We start from the raw sequence: 19,099 nt of genomic DNA, 5'->3' as shown, positions 1-19,099 counted from the left end.
GCCAATATATACTGAGTTCTATCAAAAACACACGGACCCGTCTTCCGAATTTATCCGCTCAGCAATTTGTTTTGTTGGTGCTTATTTTTGGGGTTTCTAGACCTTTTTAATGACTGTGCTCTACATATTCTCAACACGCATATACCTCAAGGCAACCATACGTTAGTTGGCACCCACTCCTCCCTTAGCCTGTAAAAACCTAGCTTAAATTTGAAATATTTTAGCATTGACGTTTGATCAAACCTAGCAGCAATAATAGTCCTCACTTTCCATTTTACCGAATGATACAATAAGAATTTTAACCGATAGATGAATTATTCCGACGGCTTGATACAGTTTGAGAATAAAAGTGACGTGTTGCTACTTCGTGTGACTAATATTTCTCTGATATAACTAGCAATTTTTTCTTGTTTCCATGGGTACCTGCCTCTGCCTTTTACTGTCTGATATATAAATATATATATATAACTAAGTTCTGGATCTACCCCACTGTATTTGGTGTTTTGAACTTTGTTTCAATATGGTTGCACGATATCCTATCGCACGATGCAGTAAAAGCAATTTCTCTGAGATTCAAAAGAGAAATCCAAAAATCGTTTTCATGTAAATACAACATGCTTAACGCGATATCGTTTCCCTATTCCTCTAAATTAGGACGAGAAACGTGTGAACGACAGCATCGTTTACGCAGATGATGTACTATTCGTTAATTGATAATGTATTAACAACCAAGTATGATCACACATTGATTCTTGAATTCTACTTATGAATCATATTTGGCAAGTTAAAGATCCCAAATAATGTTATTAATACACCCTTGGGAGAAAAAAAAACATTTATGATCAAACCAAAATTTAGCATTTATCTATCGATATTATCAATTTCGAATAATGACAACCAAATATATATAGCTTTAAGTTTTGAGAATTTCCATTTCAAGCAAAACAACGAAAACATCCTTATAATTTAAATTTCAATCAGGATATAAAATATATTGATGGTAATAAAACACTTCTGGTTCAATCAGATGAGGGTTGATATCATGAATTCATCTATCTAATTGTCTTATCACAGCAATTTTTGATTTTTTGGTTATCCCCCATATGTGGCAGTGAATCCGTGCAATTCTAATATCGCTGTGTATTACGAAGTAAAATGACGCAAGAACTATTTTTTCTTCTCACATTGCAACCGCCTTACATTTATATTCGCACATCGCCTCTATGCTGCCCGTTTGTAACCATGTCAGTGTTTCTACTATTCCGCAAAATAGGGATATCCAAAAAATGTATTTAATATCCAATAATATACCGCAAACAACGATATTCAATTGTTAAGTAATTACATCACCATGCTATATAATCGCACGAATGTTCAAGAGTAATACCAAGTTGAGCACTGCTTTTTATATAGCCAATTGGTTTGGGGTTAAAATAAAAAAACACAGTTTTACGTAATGTAACGCCATTCATTATGCATAGCAGGTAATCGCAGGTCGCTATTAGAATGATTTACGTTGCTAAAGGTCTTTCGGTCTGATTTAAACCTTCGAATGCATAATTTTAGATACAGTTTGGTTGAAATTAAGCTTATATATATGATGCAACAATATCAGTTATGCGAGAATAAAGGGTGACATACATATGTTACTATTCACTTTAATTAACATTAGTAACTCTAAAATGTGGTTAAAAATTAAACAGCAGAGACCACTAATAAATAAACTCCAACAGATAAGTACCCAGTGCGGTTTACGTCGTATCACGCTACATCATGCACTGTATTATATATTAGACAGTTAACAAAAGGTATCTGCGTGTACAAATGCGAAAAGCGTTAGTATGCTGAACATGAAATCGTTAACAAGGTTAAATAAACGCTCATTTTGCTTCGTTGTGCACAAAGTATTAGGAAAGAGTTATATTGTATTGCTGAAATAGTGGCGCTCCCGTAGTATGTGCAACAAGATGGCGGACACCTGAACATAGTATGTGTACCAGGTTAGGTTTAGGCCATAATTTTATTCCAATTTTTCTTATTTTAGTTATATTTCGAGTCGGGGACTAGCCAAGTGACTCCCGTAGTATTTGATCCTGAAATTATGGTCTAACCCCAACCTGATACACATACCACGTTCCGGTGTCCGCCATCTTGTTGCATATACTACGGGAGTACCGAAATAAGTTTTCAATCAACGACAAATACATCGATTTTTCGCTGCGAAAATGTTTTTTTCGTCGGTTATAAATATAAAATTCAACCATATTATGGTCATCAAGTATGCGATGCTTAATGTGTTATTAGGAAAAGTACACCGGTCCATATATTAATCGAACAGTAGTGCATTATTCGACCAGTCAGATAAACAATCTTTTTTATTTGTTTGTGTAATTTGAAAATCCGCACAAATTTTGTCTCAGTAAAAGGAAAAACATGTACAAGATATGCAAGTAAGAATCAAAAAAAAGTTCCATATATGGGCAACGTCTTATAAACATACATAATCACATGCACTACAAACAAGAGGGTTGCACAAATTATCACAGCAATTCAAATAAATAAAATTGAGCAAACAATAAAATTCGACGTCGTAGGGATTTTGACAACACCTTCCTATTAGTGGAAGCATCTTTAAGATGCTTATGCCATTTGGGAATGTCTCAGCTAGCAACCAAGATATAAACCATTATTATCATATATAGGCCATTAGGCCTTTTTTCCCATCACTGTAACTTGGTAAATTAAAGTTACCGCTTCATTCTTAATTTAAATCGCTTGAATATAATATTTCATTCTCTCCAATACCGCTGTCTCCCACTTACTCCAAATATTTTCTATATCATTTTCAATACTATGTGCAAACAGGCCATAATTACCGGACCAAGTATGGCTGACTATCACCTTGCCTAAATCATTCTCATATTGATTATAATACAATTGATTGTTTGTTCTATCCGCCAGGGGAGCAAAAGTAATACCGTACTCGGAGACATGGCTACCTGGAGGAACCGGTTTATTTTCACGATCGTTCATGATAAGCCTTATTATACCTGTTATCCAAACATCATCAAGTTTTAGAAACGGAGTGGTTCTTGATATTTCATACAATTTTGAAGCGGTTTCCGTTGGCATTGTATACCAACCACCGCGACAGTACGGGGGCCAATTCTTTGCTGCATACTGCTCTGGTGAAATATACCAAGGACTGCCTCTTTTTCTATTAATCTCCTCGGCTTTTCTGTAAGCGTAAATACACATGATTGGTAGAGTTTTGGAAATTCTATCTCGTTTCACGCTTTCAACGTATCGGATGAAATTTGGTGGATGTAGGATGAAGTCATCGTCTACTGAAGAGTAAAGCCAGGTGTCCGGGATATTTTGAGAAATCCATCTCATTCCCGCCAACGTCTTTGCAGGAACATTTCTAAGAAAATGATAGGAAGCATGATATCATTAACGTCTTCAGAGTACACACATTGTCAGAGCGCACGGATGTTCAAAAATATGTTATTGAAGAAGATTGCAGTTGCCAAGCCTATTTTTAATATTTCTTCGAATCTTCACCCAATAAATAAGCACCTAGTTTGGTTTGTATGCTACAACCTTTTCTCCGAAGCCGCCTTAATTACGTTTTTTTTTTAACATAAAGAGTTAATTAAGCTAAAGACTAAAAACACAACTTAAAAATAAAATAAATTTATTTAAAGCCTAAACTTCTGTTTGTGTATGATTGTGTATGACTCAAATGTTTCAGTAATCTAGGACGCTTTGCTATTTGTTTTCTCTCTTGAAATATGTTTCAAGATTCTCAAGTTACGAGTTATCATTGTATGACTTCGCCAATACTTGATTCAATAATACAACCCATGTGCAAATGATTCCATTAAGTCCTAAACCATCGGCTGCAAATTTTCTATACCGAATGATTATTACCATACGTCATTGCTTGTGAATTAGTAATGTACATCAATATTATGATTGATTAACTGCAACTATTCTGTATGGCTCCGTTGAGACACACTTGCTTTTATTCGATTAGAATACCCAGTGTTCATACTTACTCTTTGGTGTCTGGTAGATCAACCTGAAGTATATCACCGTATATTCCATTTTCTTCTATTATTTCTTTTTGTAGCTGAATATCATCAGTAGTTCCCAAGATAAATACAGTTTCGAGTCTAACTCCATCAATAAATTTGAATTTCCCCCATGTTTCACGAATAGCAAACCTGCGATTTTCGTTCATAATACTTGATTTGACTACAGCGATAGATGACCATAATTCAACTGTAAATACAAATAAGTGCCTCTTTATATGTTATCAAATATACAGTAAAAGACAATCGTGACAAAATGAACAACTTACCAACGTTATTGTTGTGAAATAAACTAGCTGGAGAAGCAGATACATTTATTCTCCAGGGTTTCGCAAGAAATTCCAAATGCTCTCTAGGGGTTGTGCCGTTTTTGAGAAACTCGTCAATTGCTTCGCAGTTGTATTTGTGTGCAAGCAATGTCAGTTTGTTTGAAGTTGCCTCGAAATATTTTGCGATGTTTTGTTTGGTTACGGGAGGGGAAGACATAAAAATTGCTATCTTGAGAACAAGGCATAGAGTCAAGGAAAAGCAAAATAAATAAGTGAATTTCACCCGTGTCGGACATCGGCAGTAAATTTGCATGATGTCGAGCTCAGTAACTGGTTAATATCTGTAAAAATAAGCATACAAAACAGTCACGTCGACGGTTTAGCTTTAGTTTCAACTGTATTTTACATATTACCAAGTACTTTCTGTAATTTTAAGATCATGTAGGTCTGACTGTGAGCATTGTTGACACAATCCTGGGTATGCAAACATTATAACCAGAATATTCGAAAGATCTATTTACTTTAAATGCTGTTCAAATGTACGTAGATCACACGCGAGACCTTTCGTTCTACACTGTTATTTTAATAAATATTAGGCACCAACTAACTGACTACATCATTTATGAATTTATTCCGGGGCTGACTGTTGTTGAATATGATTAAACCATTACACCTATGGCAGTGAGAAGAGAGTATTTTGCCGGAAATTTCCCATATTCATACCTAAATGTATATGTGTACCAGCCAAAATTAACTTCATTTAACTATAACGTATCTGAAGCACTCCTTTATATTACTCAAACTACTGCGAAGCTAGTTGCAACTTGTCCTTCGCGAGCTTCGAACCTCAATATTTATGGTAACTAATATGCGTGTGAAGTTACCAAGCGAAAAAATTAGCGCACGGTATGATATATAATAACTTCAAATAATGTTTCATCGTAAAAATGTGCCGCTCAATTAAACATCACTAAACAACAATTCCACATTCAAATTAAAAACCGTTACCACTCAAATAAGAGACAAGCACCCTAGGTAAGGATAATCTCGTACATAACTGACTTGGGCAGTTAAAATCAAAAATCAAACCTCAATAGCATCTTTTTTCATTATGTGAAATTAATAAAGTTTAAATTTTTCTCCATATTATAACATTCATGACCCTGATTTGGAAACTTTGACCGCAGCATGCGAGACCGATAAACAACAAGCTGTATCTACGCTACCGCAATATCGGTTTTGCAATATTTCTAAATAATGTGTAAAACATAACTTGTACTTCTTGAAAAGACTACTGACCTTTCTCTATTCTGGACGGACTTTGCGAGCTGCTTGCGTACCACCTATATTCCACCACAGTTTGGGAATTACTGCCGTAGCGTATAAAAACCCAAAATAAATAAAGGGATCAATATTGAAACCACCACACTTCAATGAGCACGAATGTGAACCAGTGCGCGATTTTAGTTGAAGACCTGGATATAGCATTCCATCTACAAAGAACAGCGCCGTATTTGACGTACAAGACGACAGATTTCTCTCGGTCCTGTATTACTTGGCAGTGTACCGACCAGTTTTCGTTTTAGTTTATCAAAATTCATCTGTACATCGGACGCTCATTTAAAAATTCAGCATCAGCTCTTAATAGATTGTTTTGTGTTCTTCAATATTGGCATGTCAAGCACAAAGTCAATTTGCACTTCCGACAAGCGAAGCGATTTGTTTATTTTAGTACATATAGGAATTGTTGAATTCGAAATTGTCGTCAAATGGGATATTAACGGTTTTACCCTATCACCACTAAGTCGATTGCCCACGAATTCAACTACATTTTCATCAAGAAGCCGAATAGATGCATGAATAGATCTGACGTCCAAAATTTTGACACAAATAGGAATATTCGTTAAAATGGCGGAATTAGCAACTGACTATTAACTTCTGGTAGCATCGTGGTGCTGAGGATAAGCTATATCGGATATCTTTGATACTGAAAAAACTCCATACGTTATAAAAACAAAAGTGAAACAAACTTCATACGTTATAAAAGTAGTTAAACGTTTGCTAGATTAGATGCTACATGTATATATATATATATGGCGTCTTTATAATACCATGGGCTGAAGGGAGCAAGAGAGATTACATTTGTAGGTATATGTTATATCGAAAAATATAGGAGAGAGTCCCTTTAATAAATGTAATTTAGATAGCCAATCTTTCCATTTCCCCAAGACACCTAGTAAGTGGGTCGTCCCATTGAAATTTCCAACAACAAAGTCATTTACACTTACAGTTTGAGTGGAAGTGGAATTATTGTGCGAAATTTTTCTCAAGTTGTACCAAGGAATTATTATTTGACTAGTAGAATTGTCGTTATAAAAGTAGTTAAACGTTTGCTACCCTCTCCCATCGGTATTTGCAAGTACCATCTACGTCAGGCCTGGGCAAGTTGCGACCCGCGGGCCACATGCGGTCCGCGAGCAAGTATCTAGATTTAGACACTTTTTTCCATTTACATATAAAATATAATTTGATTGCGAACAAAAGAATTTTTAGGACAATGAAAAAGTCGATAACGACATTCGACTAAATTTCCCTTAAATCGCCGATTGTTTTCGCCATCTCGAGGTGTTATTCAGATTTTAGAACGTAAACACCTTTACGTCGGCGATTAGTCTCCTCAAGTCACAAATTTTCCTTAACATATGTATGTCTTGTATACGGAACTGTGAAACCATTGAAAAAAAAGAGTTATTATATAACCATCGGCGACGAAATGCTAAAGATAAATAAAGGAGTGAATCTGCAAGCAACCTAAATCTAGATTTAGAGCGGCAATACAAAATACTAAAAATTGAACAGAAACAAGTTACGATTCAAACGGCTCGCGACAAATTAAAAACGCTTTTTTTGAAAACGGAAACTAGAAATATTTTTGGTGCCCACGGCACACATGTTAATTGCGTAGCTATCGTGGGCGCGATGTACCTTTTGATCAATTCTAAAACTACCGACGGGGCCTGATTTATAAGATAATTAATGTAAGGTAAACTCAATCGATTTTTATGTAACTAAAAAGAATTTTACTTTTATCGCATGGTGGTAAAATCTTTAAAGCAGAGCTAAGTCAGTGTTGCAGGAACAGATCAGATTTGTCGAATTCACAAAATCGCAAAACACGAGCGTTCCGTTTCTCTGATCCAATGTATTGTCTCGAAATCGTCAGATTTACGTTTTAAACGAGTTTTATTAATTGCGCTTTGAATAAAAATTCTAACAAAGGGGTCTTACTACTTACTGAATACAGCGCGAAACACCGCAAAGAGCGCAAAACAGAGGAAAACAGCGCGAAACAGAAGGAAACCAGCGCAAAACGGAGGGAAACAGCGGAACACAGGAGACGCAGTCATTACCACCTCCTGCCACGAAAGAACCACGGCGCCTCTCGCCATGGTTTTATGGCGCTATTTCCGGTATATTTACAAGGTTATGTACCGGATTATAGGTCATCATGCGAAATTTTATCTACCTCTTTGGTGCTCCAGAAGTATGTGCTATTTTGCTGCCGTGGTACTCCAACTCAAAACGAGGTGCCCCGAACTCATTGCAAATTTTTTTTCTGCTTCACACTGTTTCTCTCTGTTTTGCGCTCTTTCCCCACTGTTTTGCGCTGTTTCGCTCTCTTTGCGGTGTTTTCAGTAAGTAGTAAGACCGCTAACAAAGTGATATAGTACTCATTTATATACTTACTTATATAAAGTACGTATTTAAATATGTAATAAAATACAATAAAAACGCGAAATTAGTCCGGCCCGCCTCTGCATTTTGAATACCGGTATTCAATGTGGCCCGATACCAAAAATAATTGCCCAGCCCTGATCTACGTCTACGAACACTCATATCCATTGAATTCAGTACCTAGGTCTTCAATTAAAATAGTTGAGTAACGGTAAGGAATAATAGTTTTGTTAGCACAACGGCCGCCTTTCTGGTTACATGGGAGAAACACAAAGGAGAATCGGCGAGGCATGAACAAAAGAAATCGAGAAATCGGCGCGCTTTCGACAGATAACACCATTGACTATCATACTCTCGTGTTGCTAGATTAGATGCTACATGTATATATATATATATATATATGGCGTCTTTATAATACCATGGGCTGAAGGGAGCAAGAGAGATTACATTTGTAGGTATATGGTATATCGAAAAATATAAGAGAGAGTCCCTTTAGTGAATGTAATTTAGATAGCCAATATTCCCATTTCCCCAAGACACCTAGTAAGTGGGTCGTCCCATTGAAATTTCCAACAACAAAGTCATTTACGCTTACAGTTTGAGTGGAAGTGGAATTATTGTGCGAAATTTTTCTCAAATTGTACCAAGGAATTAATATTTGACTAGTAGAATTGTCATTATTGCCGACTTATTTAATTATAATTTGAACTCAAAATAGCATTCAGGATTCACACAACGACTTTGCAGGGTTTTATTCACTACTTAAAATACGAAAATAAAACAGTCACACTTTTGAAAAGTAAAGTCAAGGTCAACTACCGTATTCATAAATATCCCAGTAATCTGGCGAAACGCGTGGTAGTCCAAACACTGATGCAATGAAATTTAATAAAACCTTCATGAATTTAGTAAATTGCACTACTTCACGAAAGCATGGTGGAATTGACGATTACTTCATATCTCGAACACAAAAACGGTTATCTTTTTGGATAGTTTCTGCGGTCTGAAAAACCGAATAAGCGTTTCGACGTAGTAAATGCTATAGTCTTTGCCATCAAATTATGCTCGGGCCTTGCACGAAATTCATAACGTGAAAAGACACGTCCAGCGAAAATTGTTTTAAAAACTTTAAACCTATTTAGTGTTTCAATCGATAATAATTAATTGTTCTAAAGAAATACAGTTTGCCACTCTAATTTCTCTCGCAACTACCGACAATAACATTATTGAATGATTTTGGCAATGGGAGAAACATTGAATTGTAACAAAAATGAATTAGGCTGTGAAAACGTGAGAATACATGCGATGATAATAAGGGCGCGACGTGGAAGGGCAATCAAAACCGAAGCGCGTTATCAGCGGTGCGTTAGAAGAGCACGTATTAAACGAGCGGCCGCGCAACTTTTACAATAATGTGAGGTGCTCCGAAGACGCTCTCGTTTAATTTAATGTAAGAAAACAGTTCTAATATTGGTAGTCTAACTATTGACCATTTGTTCGCGTTCGACTATCGCACTCTTAATGGGCAGTAAATGTTCGTGTTTTGTGATAGGTGTACCGCGAATATTCAAAGAGCTAAATAGTGTGCCGCGATATAAAAAAAAAGGTTGGGAACCACTGCCCTAGATGCCCTAATACTTCTGCGTCGATATTACATGAAATAAATACGTGATTTTATTATAATGCAAGTTGTTTCAATCTTTTACTTAATCCCGAAAAATCCCGGGATTATACGGCTCAATCCCGGGATTATACGACTCAATCCCGGGATATCCCGATACCGGGATTTCAAAAACTGGTCCGAAATCCCAACCCGACTTAGAACGATTCAAAAGTGAGCATACGTGTTCACTGGAATTCTAATGCTGCGAAACAGGCTATTTGGCAATCTGCTCCAAATACAAAAGATTGTAATGAAGTCTGTTTCACACTTTTTCTTGACATCTCTCATCGGAAGAACGAGCGATCTCGATCATAGATTCCGTTGTTTATTGTGTGACGTCACAATTGGAATTTTATGAGTGGTTCAAAGACTTGGTTGTAAACGTTAGCACGTTTTCGTGGCTTTGCTATTTTTGATAGTTTTTAGTTCCCGATATTCAGGTATAAAACAAATAACCTAGTAGTCATTTTGTCTTCCGAGGAATTTCAGTTTTGTTTCAATAATAAGAAAGTAAAAAATCGTCGGTAGACTAGGGCAGGGCTACTCAACTATTTTACCGAATATCCGCATACAAAAGTTTGAAAATATTTGGGTCCGGTCTTACCAGAAATTATATTTCGGCATCTTTAAACACGCACTTCCTCGGCCTACTATTGATTAGTAGCTACGCAAGATTGTTTATTATGGCGTTATAATTCTTTTCATATATATTTAAATTTATAAAAGTGATTTTAGAAAAGAAAACTTCAAAAGTGGAGCCAATGATCTAAAACCGACCAACATATTTCCTGCCGGGTGTTTTTTTGCAACCAGCCTGAACTGTAATACAAAAAATGCTGCCTTTATGTCAGAAAATATAGTAATTACCCTCCTGTGTCTCAAATTTGGTAAAAATCGATAATCAATCAATCTGCAGTTATTTGTAAGTTATTTTGCAAACATGACTTTGAAATAAAAGCTGACCAATTCAAACATGTTTTTGACTAGATACGGGAGGATAAATATCACAGTGCTTTTCAATTTCAATTTTCAGTGTGAGAGTGTGTGTACAGTGGAGGTTTGGGTATATCACCACTTTTAATAGACGTTGCATAAATAACTCTTTCCCAGTGCAAATACAAGTTATATATATATATATATATATAAATAAATTTAAAATATCACAAAAACAAAATTTTTAGAATAGTTTTCACTACATGTATACGCAAAACAAGATGAAGGTCTCAATAGTTTAAATAAAATAATGGATATTGCAATCTTCGATTTCGTAAACATAAACATTGTAAATAAAACAAACAAACAAAAATAAAAACCTTGCCGAGAAATATATGCAATTATATATTCATTCCCAAAAGCATCAAGCAGAACTATACATTGAAAAGGACTGCATTCAGCGATAAAATATCAGGATAACAGAGGATATATCTTTTCTGGAATGTGCATATCCATATGGTATCGATGGCTGAATCGTGTCACCGGATTTCCCAGACCAACCTACAAAAAATAGTTTATTTCAAACTTTAAATGTTATTTTTTTACCGAACAAGAAAACTAACCCATCCCTGCATAAACAGCCGCCAGGCGTAGCCACAAAGTTGCGAAATAAGCTTGGTCTTTCCAGTTTGGCGCATCGGTTTTTTGCCTCATTAACAATATATTTCTATTCAATTTCTGTATTGAAGTTTGAGAAAATATGGTTAAAAAGGGAGAGCAGTGGTCAAATATATGAACACAAAGGAACAGTGACTATCGTTTATTTGAGATCGATCGCTCCATTAATTGAGAATAAGAGTATTTTCACAATAACAATGAGAATTCAGAAAAACAATCCATAGCTACACTTTATATATCGTGTCCAGTGAAATAAGCTGTATTTCAAGATGTACCGATTTAATTTTGCATCCGAGGTTAAAACGCATCAGCAATCATTGGAAGCAAAGTGGACAGACGATTCGTTTTGTTAAATTGTTCTTGTTGTTAATATTCTCCTTTGTATTTTTGTTGTTCTTCTTGTTGTTATTGTGAAAAAATTGCTCTCTTGTTAGCTTTGACGACGAAATTGCTTAAGTAACTGTCTTTATTTTTCAATCCAATATTTTTGTTTGTCAGCATGCATTATATTGCATTCGTCTGCTTAAATTCTACAAATTTTGACAAATGCGGATCGCGGGCATAGCGCAGTGGTGGCGTAATATACGCAAAGCAAAATAGATTTAGGGTGAAATATTGGGTCCATAAAATTCATCGAATTAATTTGAGATAAATAAATGATGATTGAGATAGTAAGTAATAGCCTAGCGACTGAGTTCGTAGTTGATCGATATTCCCCCCCAAAAAAATCAAACCCAACAGAAGGAACATTTTCCGAAGCCAATCATAGGTCGACTTCGTGTCCAATATTCAACTTTGCCCAGTTAGATTTAAAGGTAATTTTTCATCATCCAATTTGAATTCAAAAGATCACGCAATACATTGAAATATACTCAAGCATGACTTTCTTACCAGCAAAATCTCCACAAGTACCATAATTTCTGACATCTCCAGATACTCCTCCAATGCACACGTATTCAGGAGAAATATATTTCACTCTGAACAAGGAATACGGTCAGTTAACAGTTTAACATATTTACGAGGCGTACCAAAATATAGAGGTGGGTCTTTCTTTTTGCAATTATTTATATAAACAGATTTGCACATGAATGTGATGATCAGAACAATTTTGAACTGGAATAAAATAAATACACGTCCGCGGCTTGTGAACAAGAATAAGCGCTAGTAAGTATTTTTCTTTGGTAAAGATAGTGTACACTGTACAGTATAGCGAACCATATATTTGTTTTCGTATAACATTGCACATAAAATATATTCCGTCATAGAAATATCAATTGATGTTTCGGTAGTTCGATAAACTTGATCTCCACTTTTTGCCGTTCACTTATTTTTAGTAAACAAAGACGTGTACAAATTGTTCAATACTATACTATACTGATGTCCAAAAAATTCCGCCCGATAGTAATCTGTATTCTGTAATATCTGTATCTGTAATAGTATTCTGACCAAGGTCAGACTTCCTCAGACATACATAGTTCAACTCTAACATGAAAAGCAGTTACATGCATATTTGAACAATGAGTGTAAAATTATGGGAGTCACGCATGTTAAATAATTTTACACTGATTGTCCAAAGATACATGTAACTGCTTTTCATGTTAGAGTTGAACTATGTATGTCTGAAGAAGTCTGACATTGGTCAAACGAAACGTTACAGAAATATTGTTGTGTTAGTCTGCAGCAAGACTCTTGAATCACTTATAGGATTGTTATTTCTACTCTTGCTGCAGCATCCCTGCAATATATGCATACGGATCCACCGGCACAAAAGCATAGAAGAAGCATAAGTAGTTAGTCTCGCAGAAACCAAATAATCAGCGAATAATACATATATAGGTGTTTATACTTAAATGAGCTTATTGATAGAGAGATTAGTAGACAAGCGTGACGAAAGCATGTACCCCTATTTTATGAAGAGCGTTTTCATAAATTAAAACATAATAGTTAGGATGAAATGTAGGGTCAATAAAGCAAAGGTAATAATCTTTTAGCAGCTTTAACTTTTTTTCGATACTTCAAGTTGAAATCGATAGGCCCATTAGCTGCAAAGAAAAGCGAACAACAACCATTTAGTAAAACGATTTACAGGTTCACTTTTTGTAAAATAAATGTAACTTTAACTTAGCGTTTGACACTTACCGATATTTCTTTTGATAAAACAGGTTGCCTTGTGATCTGTACGAACTTGCGAATGTTATCTATGAAAATAAAATATTGATCTTGCCTAAAGAGTTTGCTGCACTAATTTAGAAAAGAAATGAAACGAGTTTTATTTCACTATCAAAAATGTCCACGCAGTTACAGATTGTGCTGCCCATAAAAACATTAGCTACTGAGGAAACTTTTTTGTTTTGTTTTGAGTTTACCGATAATTAGGAAACAATATGTTTGCCAAGATATAAATACGTCCTTACCCTAAATATTTCCATACCTTTCTGTAATTTTCTTATATGTTTTATCAATAATGTGTCCCAATTTTTATTTCATGCCACTAAAAATGTTATGCTATTATTGCTACCGATTTGAAACATTGGCCTTTTTTTTTATTGAGTTTGTATTCGACCCATTGGAGCACACGATTTTTTTATGTGTTATCGGTAAAAAGCCACAAGTCATTTCAGTAGATATCTATCAGTTTGGAATTTTGAAGTCTTCGATAGGTTCTCGTTTGTTAAACTCTTTGTCCAAATTCAGTTTTATGACATATAAGGTTTACTATTTGAATCACCTGGACAATTTACACAAATTCCAGATTTAATTATTGTTCCCATTTGAGCTGTTTTGTATTGTTAAAAAATATTCACACTACATATAGCACTCAAATATATTCGAATACCCAGACTATTTAAAATGACTAAGAAGTTCAATGAAGTATTATTATTTTACAAACGATTTATAAACCGATTGTAGAATGCAGTGAATATAATATCACCAGATTTCCATATGAGTTGTACAGCATTGAGTTTGATATTTGGTACGTGTTGGAGTACGTGTATTCATACCAATCAGGAATTTTCGACTTCATTTCATCAGCTTTATTCACCAAAGCATCTAGCAATTTTGCTGTTCTCTTTTCTAAAGTATCATAATGTCTATTTATTTAGATTGTATATAAAAAGTGAAACAGAAAATTGATCTGCAAAATATAAGTCATTCCACTTACGCTCTCAAGTTATAATTAAAAATTGTAATTAATAAAACCTGTGTAATGAATATATTTTCCCCACCTGAAGTAATTTTCAATGGTAAATGATTTTCATATAGATATTTTAGATTTCCTCCGTAGTTTGTCATGAACTTATTGTTTGTTCTGTATCTTAAAGTGGAATTTTCTTTCATATGCGCAACGGACGATCCTTCCAGAGTTTGCCACATCATAACGTCCGAAGCCTAAGAATATCATCCAGATATTGTTTACCTGCATACTGTTGTTCAGAAATAAGCTATATGTATGATTATTAACATATTACTTCTGTATATACAAATTATGGCTTTACCGGTGACCACTTTTATTGTTGTTTCAGTTTTCACCGGCAGCCAAAAACGGCAGAGGATGATGCGCTAAGGCCCGCAATAACACGAAAAAATGGCGAATTGTTTTCCAAGGGATGTTTCACTGAGCATCGACTACCTTGTTCATTTCGTGACATTGGCCAATCAGCAAGATGCAAAAAGTGACGTAACAATGAACCCTTAAGCATCCGCTCAGGCACTTTTGTCACTCGGACAAATTTTTGGTTGTGGTTTCAAACAATACCTAGCTTTCGCGATTTTGAATGCTATTCGTTAGTTTTCGGTCAAGATTCCGAAATTTGAGTATGAATCAAATAAGTCAATCATCCTCTTGCCTTCTTAGGAGTTGTAGTTTAATGGCAGTAATCAAAAATTGTCTAGAAATAGCTGTGATAAAATAGGCTAAAATGCTCTATCGGTACGCAACGTTTTCTGCGTCATATATCCTGCCAAAGTACAGCCAGATCGTCCAAAGTGGCATCTGCGCCAGCGATAACGAACTCACTAATGCAGGGGTCACCAACGCGTTGCCCGCGGGCACCAAGTCGCCCGCGAAGATCATATGAGTCGCCCGCCGGTCTGTTCCAAACTAAGCTTAATAACGGCTCTTATAAGTAAGCTAGATCAATTAAATTTTGTCCTGCTATTTTAGTATAAATCACATATGGGAACTGGAAATGACACTATATTAATATTTGTAACCATCAACCTTATTTTTGTTTGACCTCAGTAATGTGACGGGTCAATTTACGCTCTTCCAATTATGACATCACACCGATATCACTTTCCACGAACCCGCACTTTTTCTTGTCCGTTGGTTTGTGGAGCAGCAATAATACAATTATTGATTCCAAAGTAAAATGGCAGAAAAGCGATGAAAAACTCATCATTTTCACAATGAAATCATTTTTACCACCATGAAAAAAGCCTGCGTGTGTCTCATTACTGGAGCGATCGTAGCGACGGCAAAGCGAAGAGATATTTCACATCTTGTCACGCAATCTATCCACTGGACAGCGCAGTACGGGCAGAAAAAGCTCGCGATTCAAATCATACAGCAATCCTATTTTACGAGACCATCGTTTGGTTCAACCTATCTTTGTGAATCAACATTTTTGACATAAACTCAGGATAGGAGAAGATTTACATATTTATCCCGGGGGAGAAGATAGCCGATAAGACGACTCAACCATATGACGACCACGGCCTCTCGCCCAGTTACCAGTCCATGTCGGGTATGAGATTAGTTAGTTATTTGTTTGCGGATGCATGGACTTGATGGCGAATGAAGCCGTAATCGGCCAGCGGTTATGTGAACCACCCTACGGCGTCGAGGAGTCCAACAATCCTTTAGTACATAACTATCCCCGCATGGAATTCTAACCTGCGAACCTATCGCTTTACACGATGGGCCACAGCGCCGCGACTCATTCCACCAGGAACAAACACGGAACACGTCTCACTGATGAAAATCTGCAAGACTTGCTCAGAGTTACAGTGTCAAGTTACACGTCGGAGTATGATACTCTGCAACATTTGATAGTATAACTGTTAAGTACATTTCATCTTAAACTTGCGCAGAGTGTTGAAAATCAATTTGAAAACACTCAGTTTAGAAATGCAAGCGTCATTGATAAAAATGTATCTGCTACGTTGTGATAATCGTTTGATTCCCTGAAGAATCCTAAAGCTTATTAGTGTCTCTACTTCACTAAATACCAGTAATTATACCAATAATTGAAGCTTAATCGGGCAACTGACTTTTTCAGAAGTGTACATTGAACTGGTAGCCCGCAGCTCAATCTGCACCCAAAAAGTAGCCCTCGGCCTCGAAAAGGTTGGTGACCCTGACTAATGACTAACCAATCGCTACGATCACGTTGCGACGATGTAACGAGAGCTTGCTCGATTTCGGGTGAACGTTTGAGCGTTTTGGACGAGTATATTTTGGCGGACCTTATTACGTAACTATGACGTCGAAAATTGTTACGCCACGCCCACTAGAGGTTATTGTGAATCTAATTCAATATATGAAATATCTATATAGTGTATCATATAGTGTGGACCTCGTTTTATGAAAAATAAACTTACATTAAGCGAAAAGTAAGCCGAGTTTTTATAATCACTGCTTGTACATTTATTTATCTCCCCAAAAACGTTTTCATTTTCCCAGTTGCTCACACCTGCGTGAGCTTGTTGGTTTTCAGGAACATAGCTTGACCAGAAATCATCAGATCCACATTTTGTTTCAATATCATCCTCGTGAACACTTGCTACTAAAGTCCATCCTCCACCGTCAGTTGACATATCGCAATATGCCTGCAAAATAAGGCTATTGTATTCGAGAAAAGTATACCTTAATCACAATTTAATTTCAACCATTTCGACTAATCAAAAACAAATTTCGTGAACAATTTCAACCTGTATTTCTGAATTGTTATCCGGTTTGATTGTGAAAATTCCATCTACTTGGATTCCTTGGTTTTTTAAGTCAAGACAAGATCTAGCAAATCTGCTGCTAGGAGCTGTTGTTTGCTGAACAGTAGTAGTAGTTTTAAGACCGCTTTCCTGGATTGAATTAGAATAAATGTTGTGAAAATATAAAATGTTTTACATAAGTTTAAAATCGGGTTGATGTATAATATTATACAATACTTCAATTGGTTGAGTGATATTTTCTTTCATAATAGGAGGAAATGATTCACAGACACAAGGTTAATTGCAATTGGCAACGTGATATGATATATATATGCAAAATATAATGTGCAATACCTGGTAATGTTTATTTTGCTGTACGATGACAACAATAAGCATTCCGGCCAGCAGTGCAAATCCAATACAAACAGAGACATAGAGGTTGGTAGTTTTCACGTTTTTGTTTTCAGTTTTAACAGGAATTTCTTTTTGGGGATCTATAGAACTTGTCTGAATAGGTCTCGCTCTCACTGGACCTGAAAAATCCCACGGTGTAAGCTTGAACCCTCTAAGTATTATACGAATTTCCGAAATGCTAAGAACAATAATTTCGCTCTAAACAGAAGCCACACAAATGTGTTATTATCAATCAAGCTATTCATGTTGGTTAATTTGTTTTGATGATATCGTAAAATGAGAACATGTCAATCATATTCGGAAACTCTGCGCAATAACAATCCCTCATTAAACTGAACAACTAAACATTGTCGTGCAATATTTGGCCCTGTCGTGCGTTTTGTGAACTCACATGTAGCCTGCATAGGTTGAAACCAGAAACCGACGTTTGAAGGTCAAACTTACAATCTTGCCTAAAAGAACAAATAAAATTTAATGGGGTCTTACCTCGTTGATTCTCGTAACGGATTGCAGTTTCATATGTGTCGTTGTATTCAAGCTCGTACGCTTCATTCATTCTCAATTTATAATATTAGTTCGGTTCATTCATATATAGAGTATATTGCTAATACCAAACTAAGGATATTTAAAAGTAAGAACTCGCATTAATTAATTAACCGTGTTTTCAATTCACAATTTAAAATATTTTCAGATTTTAACAACTTCATCTCGTACAATTTTTTGACAATTGAATATAATTTTATTTGTAAATGATATTTAGTGTTTAACCAGAAGTTGAAGTATAGACTACTGGACTGAATATTCTTAGGCTCCTGAGCAGTGTAAATATATATCAAAATCAGTGACATGTTCTGGGTCTCGAGAGAAGGTGGCCAGCATTGCGTAAATGATTAGAATAAACAAAGCATAGAATTATTATAGGTACCGTAAGTTTTATTTTTGGCCAAAACATAAAAAGATGTATATCTGCGACTGTATTATACTATTATATTTAGTCAAAAAAGAGAAAAACTTTAGATATCTGCTATGATAGAATTGAACATCACAAGATTTTATTTTGCAAAAACGATCGTATTTTAAACGAAGTTTGCAGTTGCACCTTAGGTTGGAAAAACATTTCGAATTTTCTGATTTACAAATATATAGGTATTCTAAAACACAATTCATAACTGGTTTTGCTATATATTTCTAACAAAAAGATACCAACGAATATATAGTTTTGTTTCTTGACAGCCTCAAAAAGAGTACTAAACTTAATTTTTATACCGTTTGAATATCTCACCTTTTGATTGAGAAAATACGGTACTCCTGAAGTATGCGCACCAAGATGTCTCACAACCTGAACCCTAACCTGGTACACAACCTGAGTTCAGGTTGTG

General features: G+C 35.6%; 2 protein-coding genes across 2 annotated transcripts; both read right to left on the bottom strand.

The window, feature by feature from the left end:
* Positions 1-1,283: 1,283 nt before the first annotated feature.
* Positions 1,284-12,424, bottom strand: LOC120345162 (beta-1,3-galactosyltransferase 1-like). The gene is made up of 5 exons (XM_078114124.1): positions 12,267-12,424; positions 11,078-11,258; positions 4,367-4,707; positions 4,062-4,287; positions 1,284-3,424 (listed from the first exon to the last, which is right to left on the bottom strand). The coding sequence occupies exons 3-5, from the start codon at positions 4,677-4,679 to the stop codon at positions 2,767-2,769; spliced, it is 1,197 nt and encodes a 398-aa protein (XP_077970250.1). The 5' UTR covers positions 4,680-4,707; positions 11,078-11,258; positions 12,267-12,424; the 3' UTR covers positions 1,284-2,766.
* Positions 11,155-18,337, bottom strand: LOC120340930 (intelectin-1-like). The gene is made up of 9 exons (XM_078115136.1): positions 18,207-18,337; positions 17,661-17,839; positions 17,310-17,456; positions 16,980-17,207; positions 14,603-14,765; positions 14,308-14,450; positions 13,515-13,573; positions 12,267-12,352; positions 11,155-11,258 (listed from the first exon to the last, which is right to left on the bottom strand). Exons 1-9 carry the CDS (start codon positions 18,274-18,276, stop codon positions 11,155-11,157), a joined length of 1,179 nt encoding a protein of 392 aa, XP_077971262.1. The 5' UTR covers positions 18,277-18,337.
* Positions 18,338-19,099: the final 762 nt, after the last annotated feature.

This window comes from Styela clava, chromosome 1 (assembly GCF_964204865.1).
Source record: "Styela clava chromosome 1, kaStyClav1.hap1.2, whole genome shotgun sequence".
NCBI classification, from domain to species: Eukaryota; Metazoa; Chordata; class Ascidiacea; order Stolidobranchia; family Styelidae; genus Styela; species Styela clava.
Note: the sequence above shows the minus strand (reverse complement) of the source record. Positions and strands in the feature narration are given on the sequence as shown.